Genomic DNA, 21,107 nt, shown 5'->3' with positions numbered 1-21,107 from the left:
TCCATCATCCATCCATCCATCCATCCATCCATCCATCATCCATCCATCCATCCACCCATCCATCATCCATCCATCCATCCATCCATCCATCATCCATCCATCCATCCACCCATCCATCATCCATCCATCCATCCATCCATCCATCCATCCATCCATCCATCCATCCCCAGGATCCACAGGACACCCAGGCTGTGGGATGGAGGTGTGTGCTTGTGTCCCTGCTGATGGCAGGGACAGAAAAACCTCCACCTGCTGCAGGCCTGAGCAGCACCTGGAGCAGGGAACTGCACCAGGATCAGGCTTTATTTACCCCTTAATCCTAGGCTTTATTTAACCAGGCTTTATTTCACCCTTAATCCCAGTAACTCGCTCTGCTGCTGCAGTTCAAGGAGCTGCAGCCCTGTGCACGAAGACTCTGACACCAATTAGTCATTCATGCAAAACAAGTTTTTTGTGCTTCTCAGTACAAACCATTTTCTGTGCAGTGTCAGACAGCAGTCACCTTCCCACGGGCCTGGGGGAGGCTTGGCTCATCTGTCGTGGGGACAGGACATTTTCATGCTCATTATCCCAATCGTGGTTTTTGTTCCCTGTCCTCAGTTTGTTTTGTCTTCCTTCCCCCCCCCCACCCCCGGGGCTGGCTGCTGCCTTGCCGCTTAGCTTGCTTGCTGCTTTGCTTGCTGCTGGCTGCATGCTTTGCTGGCTCTGCTTTCCTCTCTTTTTTCTCTGCTTTTCGCTGGCTTGCTTTTTGGCCATTTTTTTTTTTTCCCTTTTTCCCGGTTTCCGTTGTTCCCTTTCCCCCCCCCCCCCCCCCCGAAGACATCGGACCTACTCCGGGCAGGAGCTCCCCCGGGGTCTGCGAAAGAAGCTCCGTACCCTCTGCGGCGAAGAGAGATACAGCTCAACTCCCTTGGACTGGTGAAAACATCTGTGGTCGTCTTGGGCTATCTCTCTTGTGCTGGGGAGTGTTTTTTTGTTGTGCCTTAATAAACAAGTTTTTTCCACTTTCCCCTCTGAAGGAATTCCTCCCGAACCCGGTGGTGGGGGGGAGGTTGCGGAGGGTTTGGTTTCCTATAGGGGGCTCCTTTGGAGGTGTTTTCCCCTAATTTGTCCAAAACCAGGACATCATCCCATTGGGTGAATTTAAGGACTCATGGGGTAAAACCTCTAATTTAATTGGTAGTTTACACTCAAAATCCACTTTTTGTTTATTGCAGTCAAAGAAACAGACACAGAACACAGCGAGAGGGCATGACTGAAGTGGGTGGGAGAGAGACTGAAGGAAGGGACTGAGTGCTGTTCCTCAAGAAGGGAGGCTGTGGGGTAAAACCACGCCAGGTGATTAGAAGAGGGGATAAAATGATTAATTGGTGTCCTAAGGGGGTGCTGCATGTATTTACTAAGCATTTATTGCTTGGGGAGCTGCAGCTCCAGGGTGGTTCTTGGGGCAGGTGAGCCTGGCAGGGTGGCTGGGCTCACCCCAGCCCCTCACCCAGGCCACGGCTCCAAGGATCCAAGGCTCTGGGAAAATTTCTCCACAGCCCACGAAGGTGTGATAACTGCATTAGGAGGCCCACAGCCACCCACAGCGAGAGCTGCTGCCACAGCAGGCACTTTGGGAGGGACAGAGCAGCACCCAGAGGCACAACCATTGCTGCCTGTGATTTGCAAACACCACGTTATCCTACCTAAAATATACATTTACTGAACCAACAGCAAGCATTTATTTTAACAGATTTTTTCTGGCAGTCCTGCACTTGTGCTCACTGGGTGAATGTGTGAACTCCCAGGCTCACAAATGCAGCCACATGATGAGAATCTCTCCAATGAATTAAAATAATTACTTTTCTAATTTGCCCCTAGACTCTGCTAAACCTTCAGGGGCCTTGAGGAAGGCATGAAGTTCTTCTAATTTCTTCTACTTGTGTAGTCAAACATTTAAATTTACAAAATGAATAATTCTGTATTTAATCAGTGCAAAGGAAAATTCCACTCGGGGACAGGGACATCTCGTGATGCTGCACAGGATTAACCACAGGATGACTCCCCAGTGTGAGGAACGTGGCCATGGGAGAGCCCTTGTGGCTCTGGCCATCAGCAGTTTTGGTGACCCTGAACATCTCCCTCCCAAGAACCGAGAATATCAGCACCCATCAAGAGTAACATGCAAAGGCAACAGCCTTTGAGCCACCAAAAATCACCAGCATCAAGCCCAGCAAACCAGATCAGCCCCTGGGAAATTCAAAATGATTGCTTGTAAACTCCAGTGGTTTTTTGGAGCCAAATTCACACTGAATACGGGGATCCTGATGGCAAACTGATGGTTTGTCAGGCTGGGGGCAGTTGAGGACCAGCAGATTTGTTCCTGGAGGGTGGGGCCGCATTGTGCTTTAGTGCTTGAACCTTCCCAGCAGCCAAGCTGTCACGTAGCACTTAAAAACTGGGGCTTAACTGAGAACACAAAAATGCTTGAGGGTCATACAGAAACTGAGGGTGAATAGAACTGTGTCTACAAAAAGATGCCCTGATTTTAAAACTTTGCAAATTAGGAATCTACCCAGATATACACTAAATATGCATTACTTGCTTCTCTGGAGGAAGTGGAGAGGAGTAATCCTGTTCCAGAGCTGGCTGGATACACTCCTGCAGTGATGTCCTGTGGAACAGGTGCTGTAATGGATGCAAACAGTGGTGCTGCACCAGGACTTGACCCCTACTTTGGAGGAGTTTCTAAAGAATAAATATTTAATAGCAAATAATAAATAATAATATTGAATAATAACAACCAAGAGGTCCAACATTCATAACGCAGTGTGCTACAAATGAGGTTAAAACTGCATATATTCTATTTCTTTTAATTAACAGTAAGACAAAACAAGCTCAAACATACCAAGAATCCCCAGACAGTTTTGTTTTGCAGAACGGAAATTTTCAGGAAGGTTTAAAATAACAAGAACAGAAATAAAGTTTGGGCAAAGCTCTTTCTCCTGCAAGGTGACAAGCTGGGGCTCGCTGGAGGGATCACAGCCTTTTCCTTCCGTGCCCTTTGTTTTCCACCAGTGGCAGTGGTGTTTTCCCCTGGCAGCTGGCTAAGGCCAAAATGCCAAAGCATCAAATGGAATTTTCAAAACTAAAACCTCAAAATAAACACACACACACACACACACACACACACACACACACACACACAAAAAAAAAAAAAAAAAGCAATGAAAATACAATTTTCTTGCCAAAATGTAAAATAAGCCAACTACTTTTCTGCAGTGGACTTGTACCAATGATCTCAGCTACATCACTTGACACCAGTTTGGGGTCCTGCCTCTCACTTAAATAACTTCTTTCCTCTAAATCCTGCACCTGGCGTTTCCCATGGGAAAGGTTTAGGTTGTTTTCCACCTGATGCTGCATTGAAATTCTCCCATTTATGCTTCAGGCTTCTTGTCTATAGGACAGCAGAGGAAATTTGGGTGCTGGAGCCATCCCTCCAGTCCAGCTCCCCAGAGTGCCTCCAGTCTAACATGGGATATTTAAGCAATAGTTTGCAAGGGGCCATAGAGGAACAACAACCTGCTGGTGTCCAGGCCTGCTGAGGTCTCATGGAAGGATGGCTATTTCCCATTCCAGCAGTGAGAGGTACCAACCAGTAAGTGTTCAGTCAAGACAAAATTTGTATTTTTCTAATGCTGGTTGTTTCTTGGAAAGTTACACAAATCTTTTATGCCTGCTGGCGCTCAGGCCAGTAAATATAGAATTCAATGATACAGTCGAATGCACAAACTTTATCAGCCTACCTACCTACACCAAAAAAATACACCTTTTTTTTCCTTAGTTCTACTCTGTTTTCTTTTTCCTGCTCTCGAGTCCAGCCTAGATTTATCCCCCAGGCAGAACTGCTGTTTGCTCAGCGGGATGAGCTATGAGAGGAGGACTTTGGAGAGATTCTTAGTTATGCAGGGAGGAATAAAACAACCCAAAAAACAAAGAAAGGGAAACATCCCAATTCTCTAGGTTACACTATTGGTTATATAACCAATCTCTCTGGTTATATTTACGCTCCTATAAATAGAGAATTGGCCAGAAAGAGCGGCCTAAAAAAAACGACAAACGGAGTCGGGGCGCGGCGACCACCGGAGCGGGCGCGGGGCCGCGGGGCTCAGCACGGGGACGAGGACATCTGGTCGTAGTCGGGGCACTTGAGCAGGGCTGGGTAGTTACTGTTCATCTGCAGGGACGCCTCGCTGGAGATGTCCGAGGGGCTGCGGCCCCGCGCCCACGCGTCCGGGTGCAGGAACTGCCCCGAGTAGTCGGAGCAGTTGCTCAGGCGGGGCCGGTAGAAGCCGGGGTGGGGTCTGTAGAGGTCCTCGGCCGTGTAGCGCTTCATGAACAGGTACACAGACATCACCCCGGCACTCTGCGGGACAGAGACACACGGCTGCACCGCCACCCGAGCAGGACAGCCCAGAAATCGCCCGTTTTGTGCTGTGCTGATGCTCAAAAGCACCCGAGCGCCGTCACGTCCCTGCCCCGTGCCTTGGGTCTGTGCAATGAATAGCGTGGCACAACCACATCTCTGCTTTTTGTGCCTGGCATCAAACTGTGACCAAATGTCCCATCAGTGCTCCAGGTTGGGATTGTCCCCCCTTTACGTTATACATAACCCCCCTACCCTCACAGCCCTCCCTTAAACCCTGTCTGAGCCCCCTTTTTGCCAACAGCCTCAGTCTGCCCACCCCTGGGAATGGGATACACTTATTACAGGGCGTGGGTACCTCTGTGAGAAGGAACGAGATGGCAGAGAAGGCAAAGGACCACCCATATTTGTAATTGAAGAACGACTCCGAGTCCTTGGTCCTGTTGAGCATCTCATCATTAATGCTGGATATGTAGAGGACCAGCCCCACCACCAGTGACAGACCTGGAGAAGGACAGTGGGAAATGCTTCAGGGATGAAGCTGCTGAAGAAGCACCTTCCTGGTGCTTTGGGGGAAAGTAAAGGCCTGGCTTTGGGGGAAAGTAAAAAACTTGGGAGTGTGCTTGTAATAACTGGGGAAAGGAGCTGCCCTCCTGCTGCTCCAACACAGGGCACTCCTCTCATTCCAGTCAAACATTCCCTGCTCAGGGAAATCTGTGAGCACTGGGAGGAGAGATCTGGCTCCAGTAGGAGCTGCTTCAAAGCTCAGCTGTCACAGCTATTTGTTTAGCACTTGCACAACACCATGAATAAAACATTCACTTTTCTCATGTAGACACAGCCCAACTGAGCAGTTTGAAGTTTCAGATCTCTCCTGTGACTGATATGCCATGAGAAGCGTCCTCTCCCCCGGCACCTGCTCCTGCACGGGCTGGGGGGGCCCTTTCCCACATTTCCACAAAGCTCTGCATCCATCCCATGAGGTCTGATCAGGTTGTGGGACTGAGCTGGGAGTGATGAGCCTGACAAGGAGCCAGCAGGGCAGGTTAGGAGAGCAGCAGCAGCTACTAAAGCAAATGTGCTCCACGATCAAGGGCTGTCAGGAGAAAACCTGGCTTGCAGAACTCACCTGAGAGGATGAAGAATATCCCCGAGACGAAGGCGAGGATGGTCCTGTGAGGCCGGATGTGGCCGATATTGCTCAGGATGAAGCCGATGAACATGAAGAAGAGGCTGACCAGAGGGAAGGGGGTGGCAGAACGGATCATCTCTGTTGAGAGAGGAGCAGAGGGAAGTGAGAACAGGTTAATATTCCCTAAACAGTCTGAGAAATGTGCTTTGCTGGGTGAGAGGTTGCCAACCCTCCTGCTCAGACCATGCTGTGTTTGAGTTTTTCTCCTTGCTAATGAGCTGAGTAAAACATAGAATTATGGAATCACAGAATGGTTTGGGTTGGAAGGGACCTTATGTTCCAGCTCTCTGCTATGGGCAGGGACACCTTCCACTATGCCAGGTTGCTCCAGCCTCCATCCAACCTGGCCTTGAACATTTTCAGGGATGGAGCATCCACAGACTCTCTGGGCAACCTGTGCCAGTGTCCCACCTCCATGGTGATGACTCTGCTGATGTTTGCATTTCTGAGGGTTCCTGTGTGAAGTGTTGCATAGGCAATCATCAGAACCTGATTTTTTTCTCTAGCTTCACTGCATGTTTGCAAAACACTTCTATTTATTAATTCAGAAATAACTGCAGAATTCATCGTGAGAGCTGTGACACTCCATCCTCAATTCATCCTGCTATATAATGTGTAAAATTGCAAGGGAATAAATACAGCTGCAAATTATGGAGAGGAGACTAAAAAGCCAAACACTTTGATAAACATTAGTGCTGAATAGCCAGTGACAGGAAACTGTACAGCTTAGAGCCTCCGTGGCCATCCTGCCATTAGAAAAGCTTATGAGCACTCTGTGCAAGTCCCGTAGTAAAAAACGTAGTTGTGTCATTGTGTGGCAGCACTGTCGAGGAACTCAGAGCTTCTTTGGCAAGAACACAAAGGGGGTTTCTTGGGGAGGGTCCCTAGTGCTTGGGACTTGGTGATTTGCAGGATGTAAAGGGTGGAACCCCACCAAATAACTTACTCAGGACATTGATTGTGGATTCAGATGTCAGCTGGATGTTCATGGGCATGACGTATTCGATGGTGAAGCACCGGCCACGCTCCTCACCTGCGGCAGACACGGACAAAAATGTGACCTCTGAAGCCAGGGGGTTTAAGGTCATCCCAGGGGCCATGTCAGAGCTCCTCACTTCTCTCCTGACTTCTCCAAAGCAGCTGAAACTTTGTGACATTTCAGGTTGGTCACTTTGAGATTCCCGTTCCCTTGGGTTCTATTTAACTCTGTCCCTGCAGCCAAGTTGCTTCATCAAACTTGGCACAGGCAGAGGGAATGGTCCTGCTGACCTGAATCTGAATTTTGCAGGGATGAAATGGAAAGTTTGTAGCTGCTGCCCAAGGCATTGTGGCTACAGCTCTGGAACAGGGCAGGGAGTCTGGCAGGGCAGCAGCAAACTCACCAAAGCCTGTGTGCAAAGGCAGATTTATCCTTTGGGCTGTTAAAGTCGGGCATGAACAGATGACATTGCTTGCCAAAGGTTGGGCCTGAGTTTGGAAGCAGGGATGGGCGGAGCGTCTAAAAATCCCATTTTTCTCGGCCCTTTCCTGCCGGGTGGCACTGACACACAACAAACCAAGGGGATGTTTTTGGCCAGGAGACCGTACCTGCCAGAAAGCAGACCCTCCAGAGCCCCGAGTGCAGCGAGAGCTTGATCTCGGCCGTCTGGTTTTGGGGCTGGACGATGCCCTCCTCCAGGTAGAGCCAGTAGTCGGTGCTGACGGAGATGCCCAGGAGGCCGAGGCCGCAGACGGCGAACACGCTGCTGAGCAGGGTCAGCGCCTTCCTGCTGCAGGCGCTCATCGCCAACAGCATCGGCGGCGGCCGCGGCTGCGCGGGACGGGAGGAGCGCCCGGCACGGAGCCTGCAAAGCTCTGCCCTGAACCCAAAGGAGCCGACAGAACCATCACTGACAGACCCAGAGCTTGAACCAAAGCCCAGCCCACTGCTGCCCGCGCCGGGCCGGGAATGGGAATGGCACAGCACGGGCGGGATGGGAATGGCACAGCATGGATGGAATGGGAATGGCACAGCACGGATGGGATGGGAATGGCACAGCATGGATGGAATGGGAATGGCACAGCACGGGCGTGATGGGAATGGCACAGCACGGGCGGGATGGGAATGGCACAGCATGGATGGAATGGGAATGGCAGAGCACGGGCGTGATGGGAATGGCACAGCATGGGCGGGATGGGAATGGCACAGCATGGATGGAATGGGAATGGCACAGCACGGACGGGATGGGAATGGCACAGCATGGATGGAATGGGAATGGCACAGCACGGGCGTGATGGGAATGGCACAGCACGGGCGGGATGGGAATGGCACAGCACGGGCGGGATGGAAATGGCACAGCATGGATGGAATGGGAATGGCAGAGCACGGGCGTGATGGGAATGGCACAGCACGGGCGGGATGGGAATGGCACAGCATGGATGGAATGGGAATGGCACAGCACGGACGGGATGGGAATGGCACAGCATGGACGGGAATGGGAATGGCACAGCACGGGCGGGATGGGAATGGCACAGCATGGACGGGAATGGGAATGGCACAGCATGGGCGGGATGGGAATGGCACAGCATGGATGGAATGGGAATGGCAGAGCACGGGCAGGATGGGAATGGGAATGGCAGAGCATGGATGGAATGGGAATGGCACAGCACAGGGGGGATGGGAATGGCAGAGCATGGACGGGATGGGAATGGGCAGAGCATGGACTGGAATGGGAATGGCACAGCACAGACAGGATGGGGAATGGGGATGGCACAGCATGGACGGGATGGGAATGGGAATGGGAATGGCACAGCACAGACGGGAATGGGAATGGCACAGCATGGATGGGATGGGAATGGTACAGCATGGACAGGATGGGGAATGGCACAGCACGGACGGGATGGGGAACAGGAATGGCACAACACAGATGGGATGGGGAATGGGAATGGCACAGCACGGACGGGAATGGAAGCAGCTCTTTCCCTGGCTCCTGTTGGGTTTGCTGCAGGTGAATTCCTGCTGCTCCAGCCAGAGCTGGCACTGATCCCCCCAAGGATGCAGGCAGCATCTTATCTTATCTCCCTGCAGAGCCTTATCAAGCGCTGCCAGTCCCTGGCACAGGAGCTGCTGATGATCACGGACACCACGATCAGGGATTAACAAAGCTGCTCATAACTGCTGGACCAAGCCCAGCCCCGAGCAGTTCCCATCACCATCCCACTTCCCTCCAACACTGCCACTGTTCCACTTCCATGGTAGATCTACCAATTAGGAGATCATACTAATTTTGCAAAAGCCACACTACATTTATGACACCATCAAACAACTTAATGGCATGACACAATAATCTGCTTTTTTTTTTTGTTGTGTTGCTCTTGCCAGAGCTGCCACTACCCTCCCTTGTCCAAACCCACCTTGTTGTGCTCTAGAGGAAGGCAGGGAAATGGGCACAGAGAGCTACAGCCAGGCCCTGGGCAAACTCTAGAGGAAAAGCTTCCCCTATCCCCATGTCAATTGTGTAGAGCATCTTTTTAAATTATTATTATTTTATTGCACATTTGCTACTTTGGGCAAATTAGAAGTTCCTATGGTGCCCTGCAGACTGATAAAATAGAACCAGAAATCAGAGTTCTTGGTGCAGGGGAGAAAAAGTGAAATTGATATGGGGGGAAGGGGTGGGGGGAACCCACAGCAACACAAGATTAAAGGAATAAGAGCAAGAAGGAAAAAGATGTGTGTGAGAGATGGTCTTGTGTGGAGTAGCAAGGAGGCAGATAGTGCTACTGACTGCTGCTATAAAGGCAGAATGAATCACAGATAAGTGCCATGTCATGTATATTTTCCAAGGCCCATTTTGCTACTATTCAGCACTGCAAGCAATGAGGAAAAAAAATCTAAATCCAGCTAGACAACAAATGCTACTGACTTTCTAAGCAGGCTGCATCTTCCTTGGACTCCCTTTAGAACTGCACTGGTTTTGTTCCACACTCTCAGGAGTGGCTCCATCACTCCTGTGCTCCCTTGGTGAACAGACTCCTTGGGAGAGAAGTCCTGTTGCTATTATCACTGCAGTAAAGGTGGTGGGTTTAGTGATTAAATCAGGAGACACAAATCCTGCCTGACCAGGAGGTGACAACTCTCTGTTCCAACACGGCCAGACTGGAGGAGGGTGTTTTTTTTCTAATGCCTCTGATGCAAATAGATTAATTCTCCCTTGCTTACACAGACTCTCAGAGATGCCAAAAAGTACACAGCTTGTACTTTTACACCTGAAAGCCTCCAAGGATAATGTTGTGCCATAATTCCCTCATGGTGAAGGTGAGTAGGTGATGCTGAGAGAGGTTTCTTGCTCCTCCAGTGCTCTGGGGAGCTCTGAGCTCTTGCAGTGCTCATCCCCAGCAGTTCTGTCTCACAAATCCACAGCAGCAGCTCCCCACACCCATCCTGGGTTGTGTTTGCAGCAGTTTCATTTAGATTAACATGAAGGAAACTTGTAGTTACTGTGGAGTCCAAAGAAAAGGCATTTACTGAACAGATGCAACATCCAAGGTCTGTGTGCCCCTCCAGCTCACTGCTCTGGGCAGCAATAAGAGAGAAAAGCAGGAAATGCTGCTGGAAGAGTATCAAATTCTTGAGTGAAAGACAGAGAAGGAGAGAGAGTCTTTAATTATGGGATCTGACCCCGAGTCCAAAGCAGGCAAGTACATCTTGGTAGGAAGCAGATGTACTCGCACCCTCAAGCGCTGCAACAGCTTTGACAATTCCCTTCCATATGAAATTAAGAATTTGGCTCTTCCTACGTTCACACTGTGCCTTTTCCCAGAAGGTTCCAGCCTACAGGAAGGGGATTGCTGTCTCCAGACAGCCCAAGAAAGTGCTCCAGCTCACACTCCTGCAAGCTTTCCCTCCACCTTTGGCTTTGCTAACCAGCCTCATTTCAATGTTATTTAATGCTTCCCTCAGCTCAAGAAAAGTAGGATGTGCTCCCAGGAGAAATACCTCCCTGCTAGGGGAGCAAGGAGCCAAGTGCTGAGAGGATGCTCAGATTTTTTTTCCCTGAAGAATTAGGAGGCAGCAGCCTCCTGTGGTGGCTGTGGGGCAGAGAAGCATATCAGCCCTGTGCCTGCCATTTCCCAGGGAAGATGCCATTTCCCATCTCTATGGATTCCCATTGGATTCAGCAATCAAACAGCCAAAACACAGATCCTCTGGCTCATCCATTCTTCTCCCTAGCTCGGCCAGAGCCATATTTTCTAGCTGCTGCCTCAAAATGAACAGCATTTACTACAGGGTGTCTCATCCCTCTTGGCATTTTGGTGCCAAAATGGTAGAAGGAACTGGAATCTATTCTTGGCTCATGTATCATCAACAACCATCTTCCCTGCACATTTTAGCTAATAACAAGCCAAAAATCATAATAGAGAGTATGTGAAGGTCCAGATAAAGACACTTAGAGGGGAATAATGAAGTATTTCCTGTGATTTGTTGTCCACCAACATCAGGCACTGGAAAATAGACCCATTTGGGCTCATTTCTGCTGGTGTGACGTGAACAGCAGGGACAGGAGTCGGGCATCAGAGCTGTACATCTCAATTGCCTCATTCCTTTCCCTCTCACACTTCAATTTCCATGAAATCATGGATGTGTTAGAGACTGGTATCTATTTCTGCCTCGCTGGCACATAGAATTCAACCTGATGTGATGGGGAACAGGGGTAGGGGTGGTGCAGAACATCTGCCTGAAACAAACCTTCCCCAGGTCCAGCGCCTGGAGGATTCACAGGGCTCCCAAGTGAAAGGTTTTTCAAGGACAAGAACAGGAGCTGGCTTGATTATCAGGAAGGATTTAGTCCACAGTGACCTTTATCAATTGTATTATGCTCCCTATGGCTGTTTGGTTTCCAACAGGAGCTGGATTTTAAATTAAATGAATAGAGCCCCAACGACTTCCAGGAAATAGAACCTTAGAACTGCTCCTGCTCCTTCGATCACACTGGGCATCCTGGTAGTAGTCCAGGGAATAATAAAGGCAGTCTGCAACGTAATCTGCAGTCTTTGTAATGAATTTCTCCTTGCCTTGGAGCAACAGTTGCTGGTGGAAACAGCACACGGCCCTTGCTGGGCCTGAATCCTTTGGGAAATGAAATGAGCACTGGCTTCGTTTCTAACGCAGTTCACCCAGATTTGGAGTAAGTTCTTACCTGATGCTCCACAGTCACAGAAAGGAAATATCCCGGGCAGATTTCTGAGCCCACATCTGTGGCCTAATGCCAAGCACCAGCCACTGCTCTGGGCTGTGTGGGTGGGCTGAGAAAAATGAATATATCACTGGTCAGCTGCCTGGACAGGATGGGTCACCTCAATAAATCACTGCTCTGGGTTCACCAGAAAACAGCAGCTCCCTCCTGCCCTGGGTAAAGGCAGAAGGAGCAGGGCCAAGCCATTGATTTTTATGTGACATCATTTCCAATTTCCTGACATTTGTGAGAAAGAGAAGCGCTGCCAAGGTTATCAGAGCAAACAGGAGGGAAGGGTTTCTTTGTGGAGGGGTGCTAAGGTCCAGGACAAGCCTGCTGGCCTGTGGCTGTGAATATCTGGTCCATGCTGTAAACCAAGGGCCAGGGGAAATCAGAGATTCAGCCATGGATCTGGAGCAGTGGGAGAGGCTGAGCAGAACATAAAAGAGAAGGGATGAAGCCAGTGAAAGGGGAGTAGGAAACCCTCCGAGTGAGCAGTGGATGTACAAAGAACACCAGGGACCTGGGTAGGAGCAATCAAATGCTGGAGAGCGTGAGCAGAGATGGAGCTGAACTGAAAGGACCAGATCCCACTAAGCTGCAACAAGAAATTGGGCTGGCTAAAAATAAAGGGCCTTCGAGCAATGTGATCCCTTCATCAGGACACAAGACAGGCCATGGATGTGTGCAAAAAAAAAAAAAAAATAGGTCAAGGAGAGCAGCTCTTGCAGAGTAAAACTTCTCAGAGCTGGCAGTGCTTAGGCAGGCAGGACTGTGCCCAGGCCACCACTGCACTGTCACCCTCCAGACAGCACAACTCACCCTGGCTCCCTCGGGGGCAAAGCCAGGAAAGGCTGATTTGGTCATTAATAACCCTGGTGAAATACAATGATCCCACTGAGCTCGTGGAACACCCAAAGGGTGCAAATTCCTCAGTCCCAAAACAGGGTGTGAAGGATGCAGCCTGAGGGCAGCTGAACTGGTGCTCTTTGGGTTGGCAGAGAAGGTTGGACCAGTGTGAGGAGCACATGGGGAGCTGACTTTAACCACAGCTGAGGAGAGGAAGAGGAGGAGATGGTGAGGGCAGCACCCATGGCTCCACCTGGGACCGCAGGAGAAGCAGCTCCACAAACCTGACCTGGAAAACTGGGCAGCTGGGAAAGATAGTTCTGGTTTTGGAATTACTGCTTGGGAAGAAACAGTGCCTCCTGAAGCTTGGAAAAGGTGTGCTGCAGGCAGGAGAGGAGCACAGGGCTGCTCTGCTTCCATACAATAGCTGAAGAGAGCAGAGATGGCTGCAGAGACAAGCAGTGTCTCCTGCTTTTCATTGAGAAGGAAATTTCCAAAGAGGATATGGGCTGGAGCTGGCCCACAGAGTTCCAGGTGCCCTGTCCTGGGCTGTTGGCACCCACCACCTCTCCTGGCACATGGGGAGACTGAAATACATCAGGGCAGCTTTAAGAGCTGCATTAGTGTCACACAGAAATGTCAGCTCAATTTCTGAGACCAAAAATACGTGTTGGAAAAATTAACTGCAGAAATAAATCTTTTTGATGTGGAGGATGTTTAGCCTGATATTAAGAAATAAAACAGCCCATCTCATGGCAGTTTGAACAAGGGCTTGTAACTGTGACTATGAGCAAACAAACTTCAAAGGGATCAATACTGGGCTTGAAAGCTTCCCCTCAGCTGGGAGCAGCAGCGCGGCGCTGCCATTACCGACACATAGACACAGCAGCGCTGGATCAATGGGCACACAGGCTCTCCAGGGAGGCTTTAAAAATAAATAAATGAATAAAAAGAAGGCTGGTTATGAGTTATTTAATCCCAGATTGAGCCACAGCAACAACAAACCTATTAATTTTGTGCTTGTCATCACACACCAGGAACACCTGATAAATAATCAGTAAGAAACCACATGTGAGCTCACACTCTGCAAGGCTCACCACTAACTGATTTTGGTAATGAGATTACTTGGGATTGTCTCTCTTAAACTTGACTTACATAATTTTTCTGAGAAGTCCTCTTTTCCTTTCCACTTCCTGTGCTTCATTTCTTGCCAGAGTTATTTTTTGCAGTTTGGTGAAAAAAATCTGGCTATGGCAGTGCAAGAGCGATGGAAATGCTGTATAGAAAGCACCATAACTTGAATCTCCAAGGCTGACCCACTTCCCTCTCCTTCTTTATCTCACACCAGCCTTTTTGCTGTGGACTGCTCCAAACCTGCCCTTTTGCCTGGGTCAGGTTTGCAGAGGCTTGTTACTGATAACTCAGCCCACCTCAGCTCCAGCACCAAATACAAGGAGATCAAATGATATTCCTGAGGTCAAAGGAGAAGTTACTGAGATTTATTTCCCACCCCAGCCCTCAATGCAGACCCTTTCCCAAACTGGGCACCTCTGCCACGCTGCTGCACTCGCTGGCCCTGCTCCAGCTCTTTCACACGAATGGCTTGGGATGAACCCAGCAACTTCCACAAATAAAATCATCCACCAAGCAGCCCAATGGTCCTAGTTCACAGGCTGCTGGCACAGCCCATGTGTGTACAGCCAGTCTCATTCACATGGTCCTTCTGGATCCACAGATATCCCCCACAAAACTTTTATAGAACCCATCCCACCCACGTGTCTCCTTTTTCCTTGGTGTTTCAGGCTCTTACCTCTGTTAGCCCCAGCTGAAGCGATGCTTTGGCAAGTGGAGAACCTGTGATGGGGCTGAAGGTGGGAAGAGCAGTTCTGGCAGATCAGCTGCAAGGATGAGGGTCCTCACTGGAGGCTTCAGCTGCTGGATGGTCTGGGAGGAGCTGGGAGTGGGATGGCTTTGGAAACAGGCAGGACCTGAAGGGAGGGCACAGCCTCAGCTCTCCCCCTCTGACTGACCCACAGGAGGGCTGCAGGGTGCTGGGACACAGGAGGGCCAGGCAGATGGCAGGCAGGTCTCTGCATCCACGTGCTGGCAGCTCCTGCCCTGGGGTGTTGTAGAAAAGCATTACACAAAGTGCATTTCTCGAGAGGGAAACAGGAGCTAAAGCTCTGAGATTGCAATTTTGCCCACACACCCGGGTCCAGCTCTCCAGGCCTAACCTAAATATATCTGTTCAAAGTTTACAACCCTAACAATAGCTGAGCCCTGCCCTTTGCAGAGCTCTTCCCAAAGCCCTCTCTCCCTACCAAATCTGACACAGAATTCTCCTACTCACAGTGTGTCTGAATGCTCACAGGCAGGGACCTGAGCCCAACTGCTAGTTTCAATACCCTACAAAAAGCTACAAAAGCAGAATGAAAGAGGGAAATATCTAATGGTGCAAAGCAAACCAGCTGGGGACTGTGCTAGAGGAGCTGCAGAAACCTCGCTGCCATGGGAGCCGTGCCTGCCCATTAACCTCTGCCTGAGGTGCATTGTGGCTTGTATTTAGATCCCAAAGACGTGAACTGCAGTACCCCCACGATCCAGTGACCCTGTTCAGGCTGCAGCACCGTGCTGCCTCCTGCTCTCCTCGGCTGGCACAGCGACAGAGCCAGGGATGAGGGAGAGCAGCTGGCTCAGCTGTGCACATCCACTCACTCCAGCACCAAGCTTGGGCTGCTCCGGTGGGCTATTAACAAGCTGGCTCTTGTTCACTTCCAAGTATCATTCAAGTTGGCACGAAGTTCTGTAAGAGCCTTGTAGATTAAAAAGGGGAGAATAATCCTCTTCCTTGCAGCTTTTCAAGGTTTCTGTGTCCTTCCAGCACAAGGCAGGTTACGACTGAAGTACTCAAGCCCCACTCTGTAAGATATTGATGTTGTTTTGAACTGAAGTGGGTGTGAGCAGAGCCCCCAAATTCAGTGCAAGCACTTCAAAGGCTGTCCATGAAATGTCTCTGGGCTATAAACATTCCCTGCTGTGGAAGGTCTAAGAAAAGCCCCAGGTGCAGCCCGAGCTCAGGAGCTGAGGCTGCTCGGCAGAGAGGGGCCAACACCCCCGGTTCCTTCTTTTCCCCTTAACGATCAGTGCATAACAACTTGAGCTAAATTAAGCTTGCTAGGAGGTAAAAATAGCATCAAGAGCTAATTAAAGCTCTTGCACTCCCTGTGTCGGTGGGTACCTGAGCTGGGGAGGCAGGAAGCCACAGCTCTTCCCCCACTCCCGCTCTTCTCACCAGTGCTGGCAGCTGGAGGGGTTTTATGAACATTTTCAGAGTGAGAAATGAGAGGAGGCAGAAATCCCCCGAGGGCCCTGGGCTCTCTGAGCACTGAGGGCTGCAGACAAGTGGCACACTGGGCAGGCAGCACGTGCTGCCCACGGCTGCAGGGACCTGCGTCCCCTCGGCGTGGTTAAAGATGATGGATAGAGGGAGCAGTGCCTCGTTAGCCAGGAGACTGCATTCCCTCTTCCCTGCTTAGAAACCAGCTTTACTGCAAAGCCTCTGAGCAGCCAAATGATGGCATAAAGTGCACAAGGGCTGTGTCAGCCACACCTCTGGCAAACGACTTCACAACCTGGTGACACTCGTGGCTGCCACTCAACCCAGTGACCAAGGCCAGCAGCTGCTCCATGTGGCTTTGCCCCAGCATCTTGGGACACAGCTCCTTGGAAGCTGTTGGTGATGTCTTCATGCACAGCTCCCCAGGTCTGACGCTGAGCAGCCGCTAAAGTTTGGTCCCATTTTCACATTGGAAAGGTCTTTATGCAGCTTCTTGGGTTTCATAATTAGTAATTTAATGTACATAACATGTATTTATACATCGCTGGAGGTACTAAACTTTCTACCACCCAGATTTTAGCAAGGTTTATTACCAGTTCCAGTATTTAATAGGTCAGTCAGGGCAGGAAAAGCCATGCATGTGGTGGAGCAGCCTGAGAACAGGCACAGGCACCATGGGCTGGTCAGGAGGCCATGGGCTCAACTGTCCTGCTCAGCACAGGGAAGTGCAGTCACATCCTGGGAAAGTCTGTGGGAGCAGGCAGGGAATGGACTTGGTGTCACTCTGCTCCATCTTTCCCCCAGGCCAGCACCTCTTCCCTGGTGAAACCTGGCCTGGCTGTGTGTGCCTGGTCTCTGCCTGTGCTCCTCTCCCGTTCCCTTTGTACCCACCCAGCAGCACCTCTCCTGCCACCTACACCCGACCTGATATTCCCAGCCAGAGCTGCTGCAGGGACAAGGAACATCTGTCAGAACCATTTTGTGTCTCCTGGGAAGGAGCCAGGGCCACCTGTAGGGCTCTGGGGCAGGTCCTGCCCTGGCAGACCTGAGCCTCTGCTCCCCGAGGATGGGGATGTCATCAGGAAGCACTGGATGGGCACTGGGTGGGGAAATGAATTATCCACAAGTTGTCCTGGGTCAGTGGATGCAGCTGCTGTGCTGCTCCAGTAACGCCCTCGGTGCAGCCTTGACACAGCTCTAGCAAGGGTTTTCACTGATAAGCAATATCTGTCTCATTAATAAAAGAAAAACTGTAATTCCTGTCTTCCTAAAAGACCACACACAAACTGCACTCATCAGTGACCGCCCATTTTCTGAGCCTGATGAAGGCTTGTGTGTTGTCCTTTCACAAATTCCATTTTGCCAGCAAATATTTTACTACAAATATCAGAAGTTGTGGCTCTACAGCTTTAAAAATCAGTGTGACTTTAATGCCAAACCATCTTTCTAGAACACACCTAGAACCCAAACTGTCTTTAATTTCAGTGAGTTTAAGATCCCCACATAACTAGATGACGGGGTCTAGGTCAAAAGTTATTTTTAAAATGTCATGTTAAACCCAGGGGTTTAAAACCCAGGGCTTTAAATCTCCCCAGCTGATTTAGGCAAAACTCCTGGTGCTCACTCCAGCCTTGCACAGCTCACAGCTCACTGATACCATTGAAATCTCTGCAGTCTTGTACATTATTTCTCTTTTGTATTTTATATTCCCTCCCCTCACCATAAATAAAGCTGAAGCTGCAAAAGCTGTGCTATGGATGCTGCCAGGTGGAAATTCATTCAGCTCAATGAATATATTCAACAGCTACAAGAATACAGCAAGGGATCGGAGGAACCCCCACGCAGAGACATTTCTGTCCCCTGGATGTCACTTGGGGCAGCCTAGGGGCAAGGTGTGATGGCACAGGATGGGCTGCTGGGAGCCAGTCTCCTGCCCTTGGGCTTTTTACGTGGGTCCCGACATGACAGACTGAAATGTGCTGCTCAAACAGTGGCAGAGGAGCCTCTGAAAGGAGCCCAGACACGAGGCACTTGTGAGACCAAAGGGCAGCAGTGATGGAAACACGGGAATGCTCCTCCAGCAAAGCTGCCAGCCTGGGTCATGCCACCAGCACTCACTGCTGCTGCAGGAAACTCAGCAGAAATTCTCTTCTTTAGCTGAAATAGCTTTTGCAGTGTTCTGGCTGAAGCTGTGCTATCTTCAGGGAGTGCAACTTGCTGCCCTTTCCAGCATTCAGGGAATGCCCTTGCTGCCCTTTCCAAAGGCTCACCTGTACCGTGCAGGAGCCCACCAGCTCCGACGAGTCCTCCTCTCCCCCAGGGGGATTTGGGGGACACGGGGACACAGTGGTGACAGCGGTGCCGAGGTCAGACCCGCTCCCCGGGCACCCTGAGGAGCTCCTGCAGCTCCGTGCCTGGAAGCCCCAACCCTAAAAGCTGCAAGCAGCATCCCGCGTCAGGGGCTGATGAAGTTCTACGAACATCCGGCAATTAATCAAGAGCCAAAGGCCGTGTCAGAGCCTCCCTGCTCGCCGCGGTGGCTGAACCACCACATCTCACATCTCACATCTCACATCTCAGATCTCACATCTCACATCTCAGACCTCACCACCTTCCCCAGGCTGTGGATAAGGAGCTCGTGGAGTGAGGACAGGCTCCACGTCCCCGTTCCCTGTTCATATGGTAACACGCGATCCAGCCTTTCCCCTCACCCCCGGCACTTCACTTAAGAAGCAGGTCAGGTTTTTCTCAGATAGCCTCGCTCAATTCTCACTCCCCTCTCCAAGGGGTTTGCTACGCTGGAAAATATTCACAGCCTGACTTCCCGCAGATTTCATATTCCCTGGGAAAAATACACATCCGTTCCTCAGCAAAACGTTCCAAACTCGCCGCTGAGGACGGGGATGCTCTCAGCGCCCGAGACATGGCCTCAGTTAGAGCAGCCTGCGGGGGGAAAGCCCAGGGATGAGGTTCTCAGGGAAGAAGTGCCGGGATTTTCCGGCTTCCTCGTGCTCAGGTCCTTCCGTCGGGAATCGGGCGAAGTCAAACGCCGCCACCCGAGCGGTGCCAGTCCCCGGGCAGGGCACACGGGCACCTCACCCGGGCACCTCAGCGCGTCCGGCCGCGCCCGCCGGGGCTCGCTGAGCTCCGGGGATGCGGCGGATGCTGCCCGGGGCGGTGCCCGCGCCGCCCCCCGGCCGGTCCCCACTCCAAGGGGAATACGGAAAGCACAGGGATACCTGCCCTGAGCCCTGCGGCTCCGCACCCTGATCCCTCTTCCCTCGCCTTTAAACTTTCAGGGCTTTACATCCAATTCGGAGCCCCCACGAAGCCACCTCCTGGACCGTCCCCCCCCCGCTCCCGGGGCAGCCTGGTCCGGACACGGGAAGGAGCTCCAGCCTTGCCCTCCCCATGCCAGTCCCGGCACTCACCGGCCCCGCGGGAGCTGCTCCGCGGCGGGACGCGGCCGGCGGCCCCGGGGATGCTCCGCTCCGCTCCGCGCCGCGCCGGGAGAGCCCGGGGAGGAGAGGGCATCACATGGCGCCGGCGGGGCCAGCCCACCTCTCCCTCCCCTCCATGCCCCCGTTCCCTCCCTCCCTTCATCCCTCCTTCCCCTTCTCCATCCTCCCCTTCTTCCCTCCCCCTCCCCTCCCTCCTTCTCCATCCACCCTTTCTTCCTCTCTACCCCCCACCCTCCGCTCACTTCCCTCTATGCCCCCTTTCCCTATTCCCGCCTCTCCTTTCACCCTTTCTCTGTATTTCCCCACTTTCTCTCTATTCCCCGCTTTTTTCCTCCTTTCCCTTCTGCTCCCACCCATCCGTGCCCAGTCCCGGAGCTGTGGCTCCCACTGGGGCAGGGCTGGGAGCCAGCCCTGCTCCTGCCCCTCTGCGCCTCCTCCCTTCCCTGCACCCCACACCTGCAAAAACTCTGCTCCAAGCGCTGGGGAGGCTGCGCTTCCCGGGACACGGCTCCTTCGGGAGCTGGGGAAGGGGAAGCTGGCTCTGGCAGCAGTGTGAAATGCACAGCTAAAGACACAGCAGACAGCGGGCAGGGCTGGAGGGCAGCAAGCCCAGTGTGCTGGACAGAGCCAGCTTGGCAGGGCTGGGACCGAGGCAGGGAGAGAGCCAGGGCTAAAGGAGAGAGGGACAGCAGGGGCAGATGCTGTGGGCTCTGGAAACCCCTGCCAGACTGGGTGATTCAGCCAAAACACATCGAAAATAAGAGGCAGAGCCAAGAAGAAGGAGGCAGCTCCATGGAGGTGTCCAGCAATGGGACACTTCATTGAACAGAGCAGGAAGGGCAAGAAAAGGGTCATGCACCATGCAGGAACTCCTGCTGCAGGAGGTGCCAGCCCAGGAGCAGGGCCCAGGGTGCTCATGGACCCCATCCCAGCACCTGGAGCTCGGGACTGTATGGAAATATCTGCAGGGACAGCTCATTCTCTGCAGGGGCTTTGCTCACACACCACAGTCCCCAGCTCCCTGGCTAAAACGTGCTGCATCTTCGCCGAGGCGTCCCCAGTTAGCAAAACAGGACTGCTTTAAATAGAATAGCTCAAAATAAAGTGAGATCTGAGATGCGGAGGAGGTGTTGTTGGGTGGCTTGTTTGAAATCAATGGAGCCGTGTGCTCAGGCTTGGTGAGCTCTGTTTGATTTACAGAAAGAACAGAAGCTGATGCAGATGTGGAGGTTTGGATTTCTTCAACCAGAACGTGGTAGAGCCCAAAATAGGCAAGTTCCAGATCCAGACTGGTAGAAAACTGCCTCCCAGTAAGAGGTTTCTGCTTATTTATACATATTAAACTCATACCATAACATAGATAACTTATATAATAAGTTCTTTCACACAAAGTTACAGTAATACTTAAATTATAGTGAATTCAGCATGTTTTCCTGGGCTCTTATTCCCATTTGAGGAATAATTTAAAGCAGCAAATCCCTTGAGAGTTTGACAGTAGGGACAAAGCAGGGATTTGGTCAGCAGAATAGATTCTGCACTGGAAAAGCAGCCAGAGAGGGGCAATGCCCTCTGGGGATCCCAGGAGAAAGAGGTTTCCCTGGGATGGAGATCATGAGCAGGGAATTGCCAATAAAACCACAAA

The 21,107-nt window shown here is 51.4% G+C and overlaps 1 protein-coding gene across 3 annotated transcripts; it reads right to left on the bottom strand.

Moving 5' to 3' along the window:
* Window positions 1-1,952: 1,952 nt before the first annotated feature.
* Window positions 1,953-19,998, bottom strand: CACNG5 (calcium voltage-gated channel auxiliary subunit gamma 5). 3 transcript variants are annotated; one of them, XM_053960281.1, is made up of 7 exons: window positions 19,922-19,998; window positions 14,478-14,785; window positions 7,191-7,462; window positions 6,550-6,636; window positions 5,541-5,681; window positions 4,770-4,915; window positions 1,953-4,411 (listed from the first exon to the last, which is right to left on the bottom strand). In XM_053960281.1, the coding sequence occupies exons 3-7, from the start codon at window positions 7,396-7,398 to the stop codon at window positions 4,154-4,156; spliced, it is 840 nt and encodes a 279-aa protein (XP_053816256.1). In that variant the 5' UTR covers window positions 7,399-7,462; window positions 14,478-14,785; window positions 19,922-19,998; the 3' UTR covers window positions 1,953-4,153. The 3 variants fall into 3 exon arrangements, with proteins under 3 accessions (XP_053816256.1, XP_053816257.1, XP_053816255.1); XM_053960282.1 differs by lacking the exon at window positions 19,922-19,998 and adding an exon at window positions 19,436-19,523 and having other exon boundaries at window positions 14,478-14,655; XM_053960280.1 differs by lacking the exon at window positions 19,922-19,998 and adding an exon at window positions 19,436-19,517.
* Window positions 19,999-21,107: the final 1,109 nt, after the last annotated feature.

This window comes from Vidua chalybeata, chromosome 19, assembly GCF_026979565.1.
Source record: "Vidua chalybeata isolate OUT-0048 chromosome 19, bVidCha1 merged haplotype, whole genome shotgun sequence".
NCBI classification, from domain to species: Eukaryota; Metazoa; Chordata; class Aves; order Passeriformes; family Viduidae; genus Vidua; species Vidua chalybeata.
Note: the sequence above shows the minus strand (reverse complement) of the source record. Positions and strands in the feature narration are given on the sequence as shown.

What these genes read in the sequence shown, in the direction of transcription:
- CACNG5 (XM_053960281.1), bottom strand. Translation starts at nt 7,398, where the DNA reads ATGCTGTTGGCGATGAGCGCCTGCAGCAGGAAGGCGCTGACCCTGCTC. An exon ending in GAGGGTCTGCTTTCTGGCAG is followed by an intron (nt 6,637 to 7,190) that starts GTACGGTCTCCT and finishes TGTCTGCCGCAG; the next exon opens with GTGAGGAGCGTGGCCGGTGC. An exon ending in TCTCGTTCCTTCTCACAGAG is followed by an intron (nt 4,412 to 4,769) that starts GTACCCACGCCC and finishes TCTGTCCCGCAG; the next exon opens with AGTGCCGGGGTGATGTCTGT.